At 39.0% G+C, this 18,576-nt stretch overlaps 1 protein-coding gene across 6 annotated transcripts in view; it reads left to right on the top strand.

Moving 5' to 3' along the window:
• The window catches only part of ARID1B (AT-rich interaction domain 1B), a 326,525-nt gene that overhangs the window by 246,598 nt on the left and 61,351 nt on the right, over positions 1-18,576 (top strand). For all 6 annotated transcript variants that reach the window (XM_059841926.1, XM_059841925.1, XM_059841924.1 and 3 more), the window contains one exon: positions 13,582-13,761. In XM_059841926.1, coding sequence (XP_059697909.1) covers positions 13,582-13,761 — 180 coding nt within the window. The remainder of the gene's footprint in view (positions 1-13,581; positions 13,762-18,576) is intronic.

Genomic DNA, 18,576 nt, shown 5'->3' with positions numbered 1-18,576 from the left:
CTGCAAAGGTCAAACCTCTCTATTCTGCTGTAGAACAAAACTGGGGCTCAGTGTATGATCTGGAGAGGCAAACAGATATTCAGAAGTAAAACAGAACACAGCTGCCATAACTAGGAAGTCAAACAAGTAAGTAACTGAGAGAGAAGTAAAATTTACAGATTGATTTAGTTTGTTTTTCGTCTACACAGTGAGAATTGCGGGTATGTTCTTAGAGAAAATGTGTTTAGGAATGTTGCAGGTTTTGAACACTTTATATGCAAAATCTGGTGTAATATGCATGATCCTTGTGACCCAGCTTGTACAAGAAGTCCATTTGTTTCATGCAGGAGATTCAAAATTTGTAACTAGCTAGGTCATATTGATTTTGCAGAACATGTTCCCCAAAGCTTCTCTAAAGTCTGTGCTGTATGCGCATAAACATGCGTGCATTCCCTTTTGTGCCCTGTCATTGATTAGAGGCTCCTTTGAAATGGAAAACTTCACCTTTTAAAAAGGCTGTTACATTAGTTGATTCCTTTGCTTGCTTGAACTGGTTTCCACAGAACTTGAAGAAAGGAAGGAGGGGGAATGATGGGGACTCAAAGGAAAGGTGCTTGTCATTTACTGATAAAAACCTGAGCAGAAAATCGTTGCTGCTAAGGACACCTGATCCTTGGGCATCTGTTACAGTAATTTAAACTCTCGGCCTACTGATACACTTTCTCCAAAAAAAAGAAAAAAAAATTAAAGGAAAATGAAAACAAAAACCCCAGAGACACTCCATAGGATAAGGTAATGTTGTTTGTTTTCACACTTTGTATAGCATTTCTTTCCTTGTTTAGAGAGAGAACTGGATGAACAAAAGACCACTAATCATTGCTTGAGCAGAATCCTCTGCTCTCAATACTTGAAAAAAATGTTATTTACCAGCCGGTCATGAAGATTGACCGATGGGTGGAATCTGAGCTGTAGCACTTCAGGATGCTAAACCACTACCTTGAACCATTAAGTTTACACTTAACTTACTTTATTGTTAAAGTGTTTGATTATATTTTACCTTGCTTTCCATGGTTACTCAGCACCCTTCTGGTATTTTTATGTTTGCCTGCCTAAGACTCTGCATCCCTTGTCTCACAATGCAGCATGAAGCAATGACCACATTTTTACATGTACATTTCTGTGTGTGATAGTAGGGGAGTAGTAATGTACTGCGTATATACAGTAATAGGAGTTTCTTGGGGGATTGATTTTTTTTTGTGCTTCTCAGGTTTATTTTCATATACCTTATTTAATACTTTTTGTAATAAGCATTAAAATGATTACTTTAAAAAAATAGTTTTTAAATTTTTCATGTCCTGCTCAAGCTGTAGAACTTTTGGACTTTCTCAGTGTAAATGTAGCCTGCTGTTCTAGGCACTTCTGTTCTTGTCCCACAACCGGTAACTGGCCGCTGTTGTTTGAGGCCCAATCAATGAAATGGTTTTAGTTCTGCCAACACACGTTGGCTACCTAAGAAATAAGAAATTGCATTTATTTTATGTACATAAACTATTTCTTAGCTCACGTGACTTAGAAAGCAGTGGGACTTGAAGTCAAGTGCATCTTAAAGAACTGTTGGAATCAGACAGCTGTGGAGATAGACTGGTGTCAGAAGTCTCTTGGAGAAGCAAGAGTGTGTTTAGCTGCTGCTGAATCCCAGCAATTATCATTACTTGGGGCTATGGTAATGACAGTGTAGTCATGACTAATTGAGGTAGTCATCGAAACTTGCTTCATTTTTGGGAGGAAGGAGGATGCACATCTTGCTCTCCATTTATAATAGATCTCCTCCAGACTTGCCTTTGTATGATCAAAAGTAGGGGTTCCATATTTTGTGTTTATTGAAGTCAAAGCTCTTTATAAACTTTTTTTGCATCAGCCCCAGAGGTAGGGCAGCTGTCATAATCATTCAAGAAATACTTGAGGTACGCAGCCACTTGAATTCCCTGTGTTGAGCTGTATCTATTTATTTGTTTGGGGTTTGGAAGCTGTAGTTTCAAGGATGTCCTTAGTAGCCAGAAGTGTTCAACGAGTTTGAAGTTATTTCTAGGGATCAAATAGAAGCCCAGCACATCCCAACTGACCCTCTAAATTAGTTTCCTGAAGCTGCAGCCTGAAAAAGAAACCTTTGTCCTGGCCATTAGCTTATACTCCCCTTCTTACTTTTGTAAACGAAGAGATTTCTGTCTGCTTATATGAACGTTCACCTGTGCAAGCACTGTTAGGAGAATATTTGTCATAATAATGTTGAAATAGGCACTTTTACCCCTGCAGGAATGAATCGTTCCTTATGTAATTCTGAAAAAGCTTAAGAAACTTACCTGCTTTTAAATAGTATTTTCATGCTTATGCAGTTGGGTATGTAGATGTCAGTCTTATATTAAAATAGTGAATTGGGAGCTCCTGAAAACCATTGAATTTAATGAAAACAGTTAATGACTTCACATTATTACTCTAGCAAGCACTCTCATAATGGGGATACTTAAAGAAGCCTTATTTATTAGTGCAAATGTATATGGGTCAGAATTAATTTTTAAAAAATCTTTAATTGTTTTCCCCTTATAATTTTCACAGCGGTACATAGTTAAATATTCATGATAATGCTGATGATATGCTAAAGGTCTGAAATAGATCTGGAGTCTCAAAATCAACACAGGTTATTTAACCCTTTTCATCTAATGCACCATTGGGGACTTGCGGAGCGAAATCCCAGAGCACTGGAATAATTAGAAGATAGTAATGAGGATTTAATTAGTCCTTGAGATATGCTGAAATAGGACCACTGAGAACTTTTCTTTTTGGACATGGATTGCAAGCAGAATTGATGCCGTTGCAGCTGCTGTGATGTGCTGGAAAATGTATTCCATTGCTGGAGGCAGTTTCATGGCAGCATTCTGTGCCTGTCAGATCTATGTGGACAGTGCCTGGAGTAATCACCTCCAAAATTGTTGAATAGAAGTTGCCGCCTTCTCCATCACCTTCTCCTAGTACCTTTTCATTTTTCTCTTTTTTATGTCATTCTTTCTTTTCCACCTTTATTTCATTCCGTTGTTGACATCCAGCTTTTGAGGAGTGTTGCGTAGTTGTGTGCTCTATTAAAAACATATCACAGTCAGGCACGAGGACTCCCTGAAAACTGCTTGCTCTTAAGAGTACAGGTGTTACACTAAGCAAAATTTGGATCTTTTTGACACTGCTGCTTGTAAGGCTTATCCTCAGATCTTGTCCTTATTTAGTATTAGATCTTCACAGAAGTGATATTTATCAGTAGCTGCAATGTAGTAAATTTAAATAGCTTTTTTGGCAGTCAAGATGTTATCCAGTAAGAGGTTGTAACAGATGGGATGTGATCAGGCATTTTGATGTTCTCTTTGTGCTTCCCTACAAACACTAAGTAGCAACTGAATTCCTGTAACTAAAATTCCCTAATTTACCCATTAGATTTCATACAGGTATTTTTCTCCCCTTTAACTGTTTTCTGGGCATGCTTATTTGTACACAGTCCTTACATAAATTCCACTATCATGCATTTTCTTCTAACGAAATATAAATGTTTTTGCTCGTGTGGAAGACACAGAATACCAATCAGGTGTTTTGCACCTACAATTCCTGATCAGATTTATGGCTTAATACTGACATTTGGTGGTAGAGATTCTTTTCCCTGAAATCTATTTTTTTCTTTAAAAGGGAAACCAGAAGGAAGAAAATAGATCAAAGAATTCTTATTGCAACAAGAAAGATACTGTAGTTTGCTTTTAGATCTTAAAAAGACTTTTTCCCTGAGAATACGTTTTTTGCTCTCATTTGGGGATTTGGGATCTATTCAGAGCACTGAGGAGCTAGAGAATAAAATGATTCTTGTCATTAACATTCTTCTGCTTGCCATGTTAACGATGACACCACTTAAGGTTAAATCAGACTTGGTAATAAGTTTACTTGATGTAGACTGAAGTATTTCAGGCTCTTAAAGAAAGATGCTTGAGACATGCATAGAGTGCAAAGCCACAGGTATGTTTGAGTGCCTCTTCCGCACACAGCGTTCTCCAAGTGGGTCAGTGCTGGGGAGCTGATCTCTGGTATTCAGGAGCACTCTGCCAGGCTGGGCAGAAATCATGCCCAGAAAAGTGGGATAAGAGGAGCTGTGCCCTCAACAAACAGAAAAAGTGCATCACATAAGGAGGAAAGGCAGGGTTTAGTTGAAACTGTCACACTAGCTCTGTAAAGCATCCCCTTTTTACCTCAAGGCGCGTGATGAATTAGGAACTTGATGCCCAGGAGAACACGGAGCAGGTCTGTATGTGAAGGCAGAGCCATGCCATAGAGCCAGGCACCAAGCTTTTTTGGCGACTCAAAAAGCTATGTCACTTTCTCAACTTAGTGAATGCTAAATTTATTGACAGTGTCTAAAAAAGATTGGGCCATCATTCATTTTCACCTCTGTATTTTTAATTGGATTGTAAAAGTGGAAGTGCAATGAAGTGTAGTGTCAGTGTGATAAGCAGGTTTTTTAAATATGTACACACTATTTTTCTTTGCTATTTTGATTAGCAATGTACAGCAAAAAGGCTTACAATATGTCTACTTTGATTAGTAATCAACGTCACTATGAAGAAAAGTTCCTATTCTTCTCTCTGAGCTGTGGAGTGCATAGTTTTGTGTCTGTCTCTCAAGTGTTTCAGGAAAACCTGCTTTTCTTGCCCAAAAGTATTAGAAATTATGTTACTCTGCCAAAACAGGTTAATTCTTAAAGTCAATCACCATGTCAGGATGCTGGTTCCAGACTGTGCTTGGATTTCAGACATACACCAGCCACTCTCAGCTTTATGTTGATCTGATTACTTGTGGCCTATGCTAAATATACGGCAGGCCATCTGCAAGAGGAACCAAAGGACAAAAGGGTGTGATTTACATATGATAATCCGTGCTGGGAGACAGCAAAACTGCAGAAGTAGGATGTGAAGTAGATAATAATATCTGTACAATCAAAACCCAGAGTCAGTTCTCAACAAATAAATTTTGTATACTAGCAGCTGGTCATTGCACTCTTCTTGCTGATGCTAAATCATGTTAGACTTGGAGATGAATCTTTATTTCATTTTTTAAACTAAATTGGGGATTCTCTTTTTGAGATTAGGGAGCAGAATTGACTTATTCTGAGAGAGTTTATATGGTTGCCAGCAGAGAGACTTCTCAATAGAAAAGTTTCCTCTGACTTCATTTGGCAGCCATCAAATTCCCTGCCTCTGGGCTCAGGGAGCAAGATAAGCTACAGCAGTTGCTGAAGAAGAACTTGACAGAGCGAGTCAATGTTGCTGTCACATGCTTGATGTGAAGTTACTGGGTATGATCCCTGTCCCTGGGAGAGCTTCCCATCGTGGCCTATACACTGGGAGCTGCCTGTGGTCTGCCTCTTCAACAGCACCATGGTTGTCAGGACACTCAGTGCCTAAGTTAATCTTTTTATGAAGCTCCTGTAAAGATAACCTCTGATCTAGCACCCTTTATGTCTTTTTAAATTAATATACAGGACAGTGAGTTGAAATCTATATAAAGTATATATTAATAGCTAACACTGGATAATTCCTACCATCCCAAAGGATCCAAAAGAATAAACACTCATCAGGGAACAGCTGCAAATCAAGGAAAGGAAAAAATCAGTCAAATCATAAATCATGGTAAAAATATGACTGAGGCAAAGGCATTTGGGGACCGAGGACAACACACTGATTTTGTGTTTTTGAAAGAAGCAATATGATTTATTTTACATGTGTGCGACAGAAAACACATCACGTATACTTTAGTCTTGTCCACAAAGTATATATAGCAATATTCAATAGATTTACTTCATGAAAAGGAAGATCTGAGTTGATTCAGGGGACCTTTGAACAGCAGTCTCTGGCGAGGGTAAAGTTTTCAAACCTGAAATGTAGACCATTAAGCCTGCAGGCTTTGCACATTACACGTTGTAAAATGCTGTTCCTTGCTTGCTCTCCTCCATGATTCTCCTAAGTGTGCACGTTATTAGGGAAACTTAGACAAATGTTGATTGTGCAGAGCAGACAGACTCCTCAGGTTTTTCATGTTGCTGGCGAGATTAATTCCAGCAGCCCAAGCTACCTACTGAAATTCAGGATTCCCTTCGGGGGCAGCTGGGAGGGCAGGGTGGGTGCTTTTGTACCGCACGTCACCATGACCCTGATTTTTCAAGCACCATAGTAAAAGCATTTTCTGTAAGGTATATTACAGTAACAAATGATGTGTAAAATGGCAGATGAGCAATGTGGTTTTTGTTTAGGCTGTGCATGAACATCTCCACAAATGTCTTCCTTTCTTTGTCCTCAGTATCGCACTTAAAATTTGCATCAGAGAGCATTATGCAAGGTTTGCATTAGGAAAGGTTGGATATTTCTTCCCCGGCTACCATCTGGGTAATCTGTCTGATCCTTCCCCAGATTCTAATTTATCAATGATAGATTATATGAATTTCAAGGCTAGGCAGTAGCAGAGGGAGGTTTAGGGGTGGGAAAAATTTAAACATTATTGCATGCTATACATAGACTGGGTTTTGTAATATCAGAGAGAGAAGCAGAGGAGATTCAGCCAGTTAACCTAATAGCACAGCTGGTAAAACACTAGGGGGTCTGGGTTAAAACCTTAGCTAGGTCATTAGTTTCCATCTTCCCCAAAGCTATTCACATTGTGGAGAGAAGCAGTCAGACAAATAAACAGTGAGGAGACTGTAAGATAGATATTAAAGCATAATAAGAAAATAATTTTAAAGAAAAATAAAACCAGTCCAGCACTTTTGCTTAAACAGAACATTGGTCTTTTTTGTGGAAATGAGAAATACTGCAATGATCTTTGCAGGAAATCCTAATTTTGCTATGAATTGATGTTTTCAATTACTGCTGTTTCACATAAGCAAAGAAACATTTTTTGTTAAATGGATGTGAAGAAATGTGGTGGTTGTACTGCAGATTTTAGTAGAGGCCATTGTGAAAATAAATTGTCCAGATACCAAAGGGAAATCATGTCACCCTTACTCTAGTCTAGAGTTCAGATGGTTTTAGTGGTGCTCTGATGGACTTGGAGAAGCTGGCAAGTTTTATGTGGGTTTTTATGTGGGCTGAAAAAAAGAGCTCAGTGTAGAAACTTGATTACAGTTTTTCATGGTTAATGGAGAAACATTAGAAGAACTTCTAATTAGAAGAAGAACAGTTCATTAGAAGAAGAAGAGCTCTCAGAAGAACTGAGAGCATCAATGTCTGAGGAAGGAAAGTTTGCCAAAAACTGTATCATGGATGTGCAAGCATTTGCTCTTTTTTCTCAAAGAACTTTCTCCTAAAAACATTTTGGAACTTTTTTTTTTAATAGAATGTGATTGGAGAAAGACATAAGAATTTTTAAATAATTTTTTTAGCTTTTATAAAGTATTATGTCCAAAGGTATTGTATTGGTGCAGTGCAGGTATTTTATTTATTTGATTTCTTATTTCTTTTATCTGCCTATTAACTGGTCAGGAATATTGAGACTTAGTATTTGCATTGTCTAAATGAGTTTGACACTGCAAGCTCAGGCACTCATGCTTACCAACCCATCACCCTGTGTGTGTATTGCTAAGTCAGATGCTTTGTGTGTGTCAAACATAGGTCTAGCTGGACATATGTTAATAAGGTTGCATTCTGGAAAATGAAAATAGGATCTGAGGTATCTTGAATGTAAAGAAATCTTGTGCTTGCTTGCTCTAGATACCATGTTTTTTATGTCACATGATTTCAGTTGATTAACTTAGTTTCTTTTCTGGTACATGGGTCAAACCTCACCAGTTCCTTAATTGCTGTTATTTGTTTAGACCTGTATAACATTTTTGTCTGCTTTGATTTTTTCCTGTGCCTAAATCTCTCTCACTGTGTCCTTTTCAGTGTTTATTTTAAGTAGTGCCTTAGGGGCAGGTACCATGCCATTCTTTGCCAGTGACAGTAAGTAGTTTATGGCCAGGTAGAGCTGGCCCCCCATAAGCAATGGTACAACAGTATTTTCTTAGCTCCTGCTGTCTGGAAGCCACACATCTCCAGGTTTGACCACACCATGTGAAGATGTTTGTTCATGTACCATCTGCAGACAACCTGGTTGCATATTTAGGGTTTTGGTGTCACAGGCTAATATGAGAATGACCAACTCTTTCAGTTACTAGAACACTTGATTAATGTGTGAGTTGTGTTCTGTTGGATATGTCCTTGCAGTGCTCTGAGGTGCTGACTATGGACATGTTTAGCTGGGCAAAATCCCACATGTGGTTCACCAGTCCGAAGCCTTCCTGAGCTGTCCTTGCCATCTGGACTGGGTGGGCTCGGCAGAGTTTCAGTGTGACTGTGGTGTTCCTCAGCATCCTGCCATGCTAACAGGGTGCCAGATCACAGAATAATGCTTTTCATTTGTTTAGCTTTACCCTGACATGTCTGTCTCAGTGTTGTTTATCCACAGATGAGCTAGGTTTGGGAGTCACTGCTTTAGATCCCTCATAGTTCTGTGGTGTACTCTGGTGAAAATCCTGAGAGAGTGGATACAACACAAACCGCTGTCTGCGGAAGGAAGGTCTGCCAAAAACTCGTGTCATGGGTGTGCAAACATTTGCTCTTTTTTCTCAAGGGTACTGACCAGTGCCTTGCTAAAATACCAAGCATTGGAAATTTCTGTGTTTCTCCCCACATACAAGTTTTTCCTTTAGAGGTAGTGGAAAATATCTCTTCACATACTTAATTTTTTTGAGCTGATTCATAAGTACACAATTTTATGTTATTTTTCCCTAATTAGTTGATCATCAGTATACGCATCCAATCTGTTTCTACTTTTCTTATTCCATGATTTTCAGACTAATAAGCCTGTCTAGCTAGTAATAGCCCTTACTTTAGCCTCTGCCCTTGAACAAGGGGAACTTCCTTTTTCCTTACTGAGAAAGGATCCTGAGTTGTTTTGGTCCCAAGCTCTGTCACTAAGCATGCCCCTCTAGAAAGAGCTGTAGCCCAGTGTACTTTTTTCTTAGGTAAGTTCAATTTTACAATATACTGTTGCACGTTGTACCTTTCCTCAATTTTTACTTATCAGATGCATAAGTTAATGATGATCTGCTAGCACTGTAAACTCCAAAGTTTTTGTGAGCTTATAATGAGTAAGTGTTGCATGTGTTTTTAGGTTTAATTCATTCATGAAAATCGATGGACTACTCCTGGCTAAATCAAAAGACCTCTTATTGACTGTGGTTAAAGTGTGTGCCCGTAGAGAGTTGCTGTCCATCAACTGATGTGCAATAACCTGTTCCTTTGCAGTCACTTCCTTTTTGTTTGAGCTTCTGCTTTTCTGTAAGGTTTTTTCATATTCAAGCAAAAATTTTAAAATATCAAAAGAATCCATCTGAGGTTTTATAGCAGCACCCAGCACGTTCAGTGGGTGTTTTTCATGGGTAGTGCTAAGGTGATGGTATCCAAGAAACAGATGGGATTGTATTGGTCAGTGTGCAGACAACCTTAGTGCAAAATTTCATGAAGCTTTAGTAATTTACTGCTGTGTATCTGTTTTGTGTATACATACGCCTGAGGGAAGGACAAGGTTTTAAATTATTTTAAAAAGGCATCATTGGTGATATTAGCTAAATGATGTGCATTACTAAGTGTTAGGACTCTTTAGAAGAAGAGGAGCTTCATTTTTGTCTTTTCCTTCATCAAAGAAGAAGAAACACTTCTATCATAATATTGCTTGGTTTACTTTTCCCTGTATTTTGCTAAAAAGAACGAAGAAAAATAAAATGCTACCTGACCATTTTTAAACACTCTATGTATGTTCAATTTGAACATGCAAACATATTTTATTATTGTTACAGTGTGATAATTGTTAATAGTATGCTACTCTTCCACTGAGAACAAAAAAACCAAAAACCTGCAAAGATGACTCTGCAATGTTAAAGTAGTTTTTAATACAGTCATTCTTCACGTATGTAAATGTAGTATAAATGCTAACTCAAAAGGAAGAGAATGCTTCTGGCAGGGTCACTTTATTCAGCTACATCTGAAATAGCTTAGTTTGCCAAAACCCACTCAAGTGTTTTTTCAAAAAGTAATCTTTTGTTGTGATGGCAAGTAAAGGATCACCTCTACCTCTTTTTATCATTAGTATTAAGGGAAGGGAGTAGATTTGTTCACTGATGAGTATGTTGCCACTGCATTTTTGAAGGCTTAATTCATAGCTGTTTCCTAGCAGTTTAAAAGACAAAACAACCCACCTTGTTGTCACAGGGCTTGACATGTCAGATGCAGTCTGGCTGTTGAATCACTTCACTGCCATTACTCTAGTGCACCTCTAATATAATCCTACTTCCATTCTTTACAGAAGAAAACTTTACCTAAAATCTAATTTTCTGGAAAGAAAATTTATTTCTTTTTGTATCAGCTGTAAAATGAAGTTGAACACTAGGGAAAATGTGTGTAAATAAGGAAAAATGAATGTATGCCAGCTGCTCCCTTTCATTTTTGATAAGATTTTTAGAATTGATGTTGTTTTTTTCTTTATGATGCATGACTGTTAATGTGTTGACCGGGAACCCTTTTCTCTCTAAGACATCTGAGCTTTCTGCAAATACTTAAAACACTTCAAACTCATGCACTCATCTCTCGGTGTTGACTGGGCTCTCATGGAGGTTGATGAGGATAGGATCCTCTATACTGAAATGGAATCCAGATCCCAGTAAGAGCAGTTCTTTGCTACTCCCCATCTCATCTATAGCTGAAAGGACTCCTCTCCTCTCTGGAAGGAAATTAGAACATGTCCTGTTTTAACATCTCACTTCAGTGTACCATACAGACAGTAGCAGAACATAGAATAGCATAGATATTCTTCCTGAATTTCAGCATTCCTTTTCCTCAATTCTGTATCTTCCTTCAAGAGAAAATAGCAAAGCCAGCCTTGATTTGAGAGGAATCCTACACCCTCTGAGATGATGAAACTCATGCCTCACATCAAAAGCAGATTAGGAGTGTGTTCCTTTTTTGTTGTGTTAATCACCATCTTTATTAAACTAAGGCTAGAGCAGTAGTTTGAGTAGTATCACACAGTTATCTCTGCTCTTGAGGTACTGGCATGCCCCCGGCTTGGTTTTGGCCAGTGTTTCCTGAGCCACAGCCCCGAGCATGGATAAGGCAGGACGAGGGATTGTGCCCAGAAGCCATACAGATAAGATTACCAGGACTGAGTGGGAAGGTTTATCTGGATGGACACAAGTGTACCACTCTCTTCCTGGCATGTTTTATTTGCAACTGTACACATAGCTGTACAGTCCATTCCACAACATCCAAAATGAATGAGGAGGAGTTTACTGAAGAGGTCATTTGAGTAGAAACACTTATTTTTTACTTATTACTCTGGTCCCTTTAGAATCCTTCTTGACAACAGCAGAGCTGTTAACTGATAATCTCCATGTTTTTCATTAGACATTAGTCCATGTTCTCCATTAGCTTCAACAGCCAGTAGTCCCTCTGCATCACTACTGGAAATTCCTATACCAGTAGCTGTTCAGTACATCACCTTTCCTTGTGGTGTTAAGAAAAGTACTCCTTGCAATAATAATGGGGCTGAAAAACCTGAATCACTAGCGCAATGTTTGGAAAGTTACCTCATATAGATTAAAAGTTGAACAGAAAAAGCCCCCTCACTTCTATACCAGACACAGGAGTAACTTTATTATCTTTATAATAAAAATCTTCGTGTGACCAGTACAAATTTTTTCATTCAGATGGATCCCACAAGAGTGATATATATGGGGTGTGTTGGGAACATGGGCTTTGGTTTTGTACAGACATAAGATTGTATTAGGTTTCTGAATTACTTACAGCACTGTTAGCAGAAGACATAGGCCTTGTAATAAGACTTGTGCCCAGAGTGGAACTGTTTTAAAAATCAAGGGGTCTGTTTCAAAATAAAGCTAAATGGAGAAGGTCGTGCAAGTTTTCCTTTGCAGAAGTGTGGAGTTTTCCAACCTGTACAGACCAGTTTCCAAGCTGCCATTTTGCTCTCAGTTTTTTGCTGTGTCATGTGTCAATGTCTGCTCTACCTCCAGAGCGAGTGCCAGGCTCTGACTTGGCAGTTCAGGTGTGATCAAGTTCCTTTTCTTGGGGCTTGCAGAAAAAGGAAAAACTGATGCAGGATCATCAGGAAGAACTGATGCATATTCAGCAAATCTTGCAGTCGGAGTTTTAGCCCAATATGGGTTGAGCTGTTCACAGCATGAAAGAACTGTGCCCAAGGGGTACAAAGTCATCTCATCTCCTGGTTTTTCTCCTTACAGCCTGCACCTCAGTGTTTTCAGTTATGAGTCTGATCACAGGTCTGGATATGGGTCAGAAAAAATTACCTCTCTTCATGAATCGGGCATTGAGTGTATAGGGGTGGGGAGAGGGTTGTGTTTGGTGCTAACCAGTGGAAGGACACCCCGGCCCTGTGGGAGAGTCATCCTTTAGTGCCGCACCCCAGGGCTCCTTCCTCGCGCTGGCAGCACAGCCAGAGCTGGCCTGTGCTATGTGCGGGTTTTGCCTCGCAGGGAAATGGAAAGATGAAATTTAATATGCCAGCAGAACAGGAAAGAAAGCGGATTTCCTCCAGAAATTAAAAAAAAACCAACTAAATTTTGCCAGCACATCCTCTTCAACATTCAAAGCAGCACTAAAACCTTTCAGGGTATAAAACATAAGAAAACCAGCATCCCTGCATAGATGTTTCATGGGCATGATTGCAGGATTTTTCCCAGTTCATGAAAGCTTTAAACCCTACCTCAAAACCCTCTTCTTTCTTCATTTAACAGGCTTAGTTCTGTTCCTTCATGTGAAGCTTCTAAATTTGAGAGTGTTTCACTAGGTCTCATGCTGTCACTTTTGAACCTTAAGTTAAATTGGGATTCATTAATACATTTACAAATGGGAAAAAGGAGAGAATGCAATGGAATGTGCAGGGGAAAGACTAGAATAAGGACCCAGAGCACAAATACGTAACAAAACAACTGTTAGTTCTGGCTAGTATGACTGGTCTTCACATAGAGGTGAATTTTAGCTCTGGTGAGTTTGTTGGCAATAGAAGAGTATTTACAGTGGGTTTCTATATGCTGAAGTGAGGCATTTTGGTAGCGATGTATAATTTTGAAGATGTGATACTCCCACCGTAAGTCATCAGGCAAATTCCTTAGTGCTGCTAATTAACTAATGCATATAATTGCCTTTGGTTTTTTCCCCTAAAAGTTGTTTTAATTTTAAAAATGGCACCCATTTGTAAATAACCAGGACTGCCCTGTCTTCATTTACAAGTAAAGGTTTTCAAACCTTATGTACAGGTTTTGATGGTTGAGACATCATGTCTGACTTAGAGATTTGTGTGGTTTACTTTGGATGAACAGCAGCAGTTTTCTGGGTATTCTTAGTCTGAAATAACTAAAGAGGGATGGTTTATTTTATGCCAAAGGTTTTTTTTTAATAAAGAACAGTTACCTGAATATTAATTTTTGCTTTGGTACTTTTCTCCCTATAGGTTTTATGGCAGGCATGCAGAGGAACCCCCAAATGTCACAGTATGGACCTCAACAAACTGGACCTTCCATGTCACCACACCCCTCACCTGGAGGTCAAGTGCATCCTGGAATTGGTAGCTTTCAGCAGAGTAACTCAAGTGGTACTTATGGGCCTCAGATGAGCCAGTATGGACCACAAGGTAAAATGCTTGCTGATAGATACAATAATTTATATATATTTTTTACAATATATATCTATGTATTGTGTATGTGGGCATGTATGTTAAAAACAACAGAAATATACACACAACACTCTCCGTAAAAAAAAAAAATCCTAAGCAAATAAAGCTGTATCCAAAGGTGGAGCTGCACCTTGTGGAAGAAGCTGTTTCTGTTATTAGCACCTTTCTCTGTATAAAAATAGTGACCTTAAATTAGGCAAGGAAGTGAAGAATCTGTGGCATTGCCAGGTCTATTGTTTAGGAACCCAAGCATGTCATCTCTGTGATGAGGCTGCATTTGAGCAAGCATGGAATAAAGGTCACAACACCGCTCCCAAAATAGGACTTCTTTTCTTGGATGAAATCCCAAGGCCAACCTGAAATTGCGTGGTGACTTTGAGGGTAAAGTCTTCTAACAAGCATAATAATACAGTGGCTACCGTGGAAATAGAATATTGAGCTCTAATGCATATGGTTTGTGAATCTTAACTAACCCTTCAGACTGAGAGAGACAGTTCCTTTTATTTTGCTTGTTTGACAGAATTGGTGGGGGAGTAAACCAAAGTAGAATTCACAATTTCTGCCCCTGGACAACCTTGAACTTGTCTATTGTTTTGCCTTTAATGGATAACCTTTATAAAGTATGCATCTGTTTAGGGGTTTAATGAAGTTGAAGTCAAGCCATGGCATAAATAAGGGTCAGTATTTTCCTTAGAGGTACATAAAGAAGCCTTTCTATTTCAGCACTTCCTACTGTTGCTTTCTTACTTAAAAGCCTCAGAAAGGACTTGAGCCAGCGCTGGGAATTTCTGTAGGGCTCAGTGACTCTCCCGTGCTAGCAAGGATGGTTATTTTAGTCTCCCAAGTTTCTGAGAACTATTCTGATGTTTGTTTGCAAGAAGCCTTGCAGCCCTATGCAATGCTCCTTTCTGTTTCATCTCTGGGTAGCGTTTGGTTTAGTGTTCTGAGCACAGGGCTACAAGCCAAGATTTCCCAGTTTCTAATTTTGGCTCTGCCTTTTGCATCATCTTTCAGCTTAGGCAAGTAGATTCATTTCTCTGCTTTGCTTTCCTCAACTATAAAATGGGACTAGTAATGCCTTATAGCCATGTGTGAAGATTAATTACCTAACTCCAGTTGACTGGTGCTTTCCTTTTATTTGGAAAGCATTTTGTGGCCATAAAATGCTGTCCAAGTGCTTATTTTTATCTGCACAGTGAGCAACTAGCTTAACTGGTAAAAAATCCAGTGGATTTATGATGTGCTATCCTGACTTCCAGCTGTACTGCTGCTGCTGAGATTCCGAACCAGGGGAATAGTGGGTGTCAAGTGCAGTAAAACATTAGCCATCCACACTGATTGAATGGAAAGGTTTTTGTACTAAATCAATGCATTTAAGTAACACGCCAAATCCTACTTTCTTTTTTTGCTTGAGTTCAGCAGTTCTTTTCCTCCCTCTGTAGATGAAAGTGCCTATGTAATGATTTTATGGGTCATGGTCAGGAAGAAACTGCTATTAAAAAGTGAACTTGAGGGACAGGAAGAAAATGAGCATCATTGTCATTAACAGGCCATTTCAGAAGGGTTTGGTGAATAGTGTGATGGATGAAAACCATGTTCTTCTGCCAGTGCTTGGAAAGTACCAGTGATTCTGTGCACTGGTCATCCTAAGATTAGGGCCTTGCAGAGTGTCAGCTCTGTAGGTAACAATTAGACCAGAAGAATACTACATTCTCACCAGATGAAGAATACTACATTCTTACCAAGGATGAAGATAGTGATATTTCCAAGTTATGTGTTTACCTGGACTTAAGGTTTTAATAGCATTTTTTTCATTTTAAATGAAAGTAATCCATAATTACAACTCTTAACATACCCTATTAGAAAGCATAATCATATGCCAGCAATGATGAATATATAATAATGTAATCCCATTTGCCTTTTTCTGCCAAAATAGGAAATATATTAAAAATTACCTGGGTTGAAACCAAGTTCTTAAATTATTAAACTAAAGTAATTCTCACAGATCTGATTTGCTTTCCATGTTTTGTTCACATAGGCCTTCTTCCAGAATATAGTTAAGCTTAGGCTGAGTTTGACAGGACTACTTGTACTTTTATATATGCATCAAAGCATTCTGGACACTAAGCTTTTGATCCAGCTTTGAATACTGGATTTCACTATGTGCTGTCCTGAAAACAATTGCTCAAGGCTAATGTCCTCTGTGCACTGGAATTGCTCACCATGGTAAAGACTACGCCATTAAGTTTGGACTGGAAGTATTAGCCCCCAGTTCATGAGAGCAGAATGATCCATTTCATGCCTATGGTTGATTTATTTGATTTTCATGTGTTTACATGACACTTAGAACTATAATAAGAGCAGAATATATTTTCCCAGGAAGCAGTTCTGCACTGGGTCCTAGTCCAATTCTGTGAAACCATTTCCTACAAAAATAATAAATGGCTTTGGCTCCACACTTCTGTGTGTCTGGGATACAACACAGGAGCATACAGTACAGAAGATTAATTTTCATTTTTATTAAATCCCAGCATTCTCCTGTCCCCAAGAATTAAATAAAATTTTAAAAAAAGCAGAGTGAGGATGGGGGTTGTTACTGAAAGAATCTCTTTGGTTTGTATTTGGGCAACATCTAGCTCAAGGGCTAATGAAGCTCTGGTCTATGACCTGAGCATCAGACTGCTGCCACAGCAAAATGTCCCTTAAATGCACTCTGGAGAGCAGTCAGATGCCATAGTCAGTTGGATCTTTTAAGACTGGGGCAGAGAAAAGCTTCCTGTGAATCAGTAAAATGTCTCAGAAATGCATCCTGTCTTCTTAAACTTTCCTACTCAATTCATCAGTGAAGCTGTTCTGTTGGGGTATAACAAAGAGGGAAATCAGTACTGAATTTGTCTGAACTGCAGCCCCAGAGCTTCACTGTCAGTTAAACCCCCTTTTGCTTGTGATAAAGCAGTATGAATTGAGTATTTGTGCTTTTAATGTTGGACTCATTTCACAAAAGCACTTTGTGTCTAGTTCGCACTGATTTTAATCCTAGATTTTAATTAAAATGGTAGCACTAAAGGATGAGATGCCCTGCATATCATGAGGCTCTGGACCTCTGAATCCAGACCCATATATGCAAAAGTCTGTGGAGCTAAGACTTAAATATCAGCTGTATCTTACTGAAGTCCCCTAGGTGAAATAGTTCAGAGGAATTCAGAACAATACATTTAAATTGGCTGTAGAAGAATAGCTTGATGGTTAAGTGCACATGTAAAAAATTCTAGAGCTATTCTAAGATGCTCTTTTTAATACAGTGAATCTGATCTATGTCTAAAGCAGAGAGCAAAGCTAACAGGTAGTTCTCAAATCTCCCTCTTTTTAGTTTGCCTAGAAATGGCAAGATCTCAGAGCACTTTGTTCAGCAAACGTGAACAAAGTGGACCAGGGTTTCAGCAGTAAGTATGAACATCTGTCTTTGGCAGGTTGTTAGTCAGTTTTTTATACTTTATCTCCGTTACACTTTTTTTTCCCCTCTTGATTCCTGTTGCAGCATTGTTTTTTCTCATGCATTAGAGATGTTGTCTCTCTTGGTACAATTCTACTCTGCCAAGGGGGAGTTGGAATCAAAAATCCCTCAGATATGGAGGGGAGGAGTTGTTCAGTAGTACTGTGCAGCCACTGTTGCCAGGCTTGTACCCACTTGAAAAGTGTGGGCTCTTGAACTTGGCTGCCTGACACGTCCAGCTGATGTGGGCTGGCCTAGCATCTGCTGCATTCATTGTGTTTAATGCTGCATCCATCTGTTTTCTGTCAAAGCCACTGCCAACAAATTACTAATCTATTAGAGAAACATGGAAATAAGATTGCACTCCTCATTCCTGGCAATTCCTCTTGTATTTTGTTTGGCTTTTATTTTGCCTTTTTTTTTTCCTGTGGTCTGGGAAAGGTATAAGAATAGCTAGTACTTGAGGTATTGAGGAAATGCTTAGGGAAAGAAAAAGATGGAAAAAAACATTGAAACTTGTTTTCCTTACTAAAAAGATACGACTTCCCTGTGCATCTTGTATCCCTGAAGATGAATGATTAGGAGCTATTTTAACTGAGCTGCATACTTTTATGGAGAAGATTCCACTGTTTTTTCAGCATACACACTGTGTTATGTGTATGCTGAAAAAGCCAAAGCACATAAGATTACATTTTTTGTCCCAATTCAAAATAGCATGAAAACAGCAGTAGTGTTTTAACATTGGTGTTTGCTCTTCCACACATGCTGCTGAATGTACTTTGTAGACCCTAAATGACAAAACAAATTGGCTTTATGTAAATTGGACTGACAGTAGCTCCCAGTGATCATGGATATCAGGTCTGGTAGTCTAGGGAGAGAATTTGCTTCTCTTTGGGAAGTAGTGTTACTAATAGCATGTACATAAGATATGCTAACTGCTGTGCATAATCTTTGAGTGCACATATACACCATCCTGCTGTATTGCATTTTTTTTGCACAAAGCAACTGGAAACCCAGAGCAACGTCCAAGTTGTGTGCTGTTGCCTGTAACACATAGCAGAGCAGTGTGAAACTAGCCAACCCTTCAGTCTGTAGTCACTTCTGCTGGATCAGATGCATGGCTGGAGCCAGTCTCAGCAACTGAAACTCTGGCTGGGGGCAATGGCTCACTGAATAGTCAGCTGCCAGCAGCCAAGCCCAGAAGAGGAGGAGAAGTAACAGAGCAGTCTTAAGACAGCATAAAGCTGAATCTGGAGCCTTTCATATCTGCTAAACCACAT

This window comes from Haemorhous mexicanus, chromosome 3 (genome assembly GCF_027477595.1).
Source record: "Haemorhous mexicanus isolate bHaeMex1 chromosome 3, bHaeMex1.pri, whole genome shotgun sequence".
NCBI lineage: Eukaryota > Metazoa > Chordata > Aves > Passeriformes > Fringillidae > Haemorhous > Haemorhous mexicanus.
The sequence above is the reverse complement of the archived record's forward strand: the minus strand, read 5'-3'. Positions and strand labels throughout refer to the sequence as shown.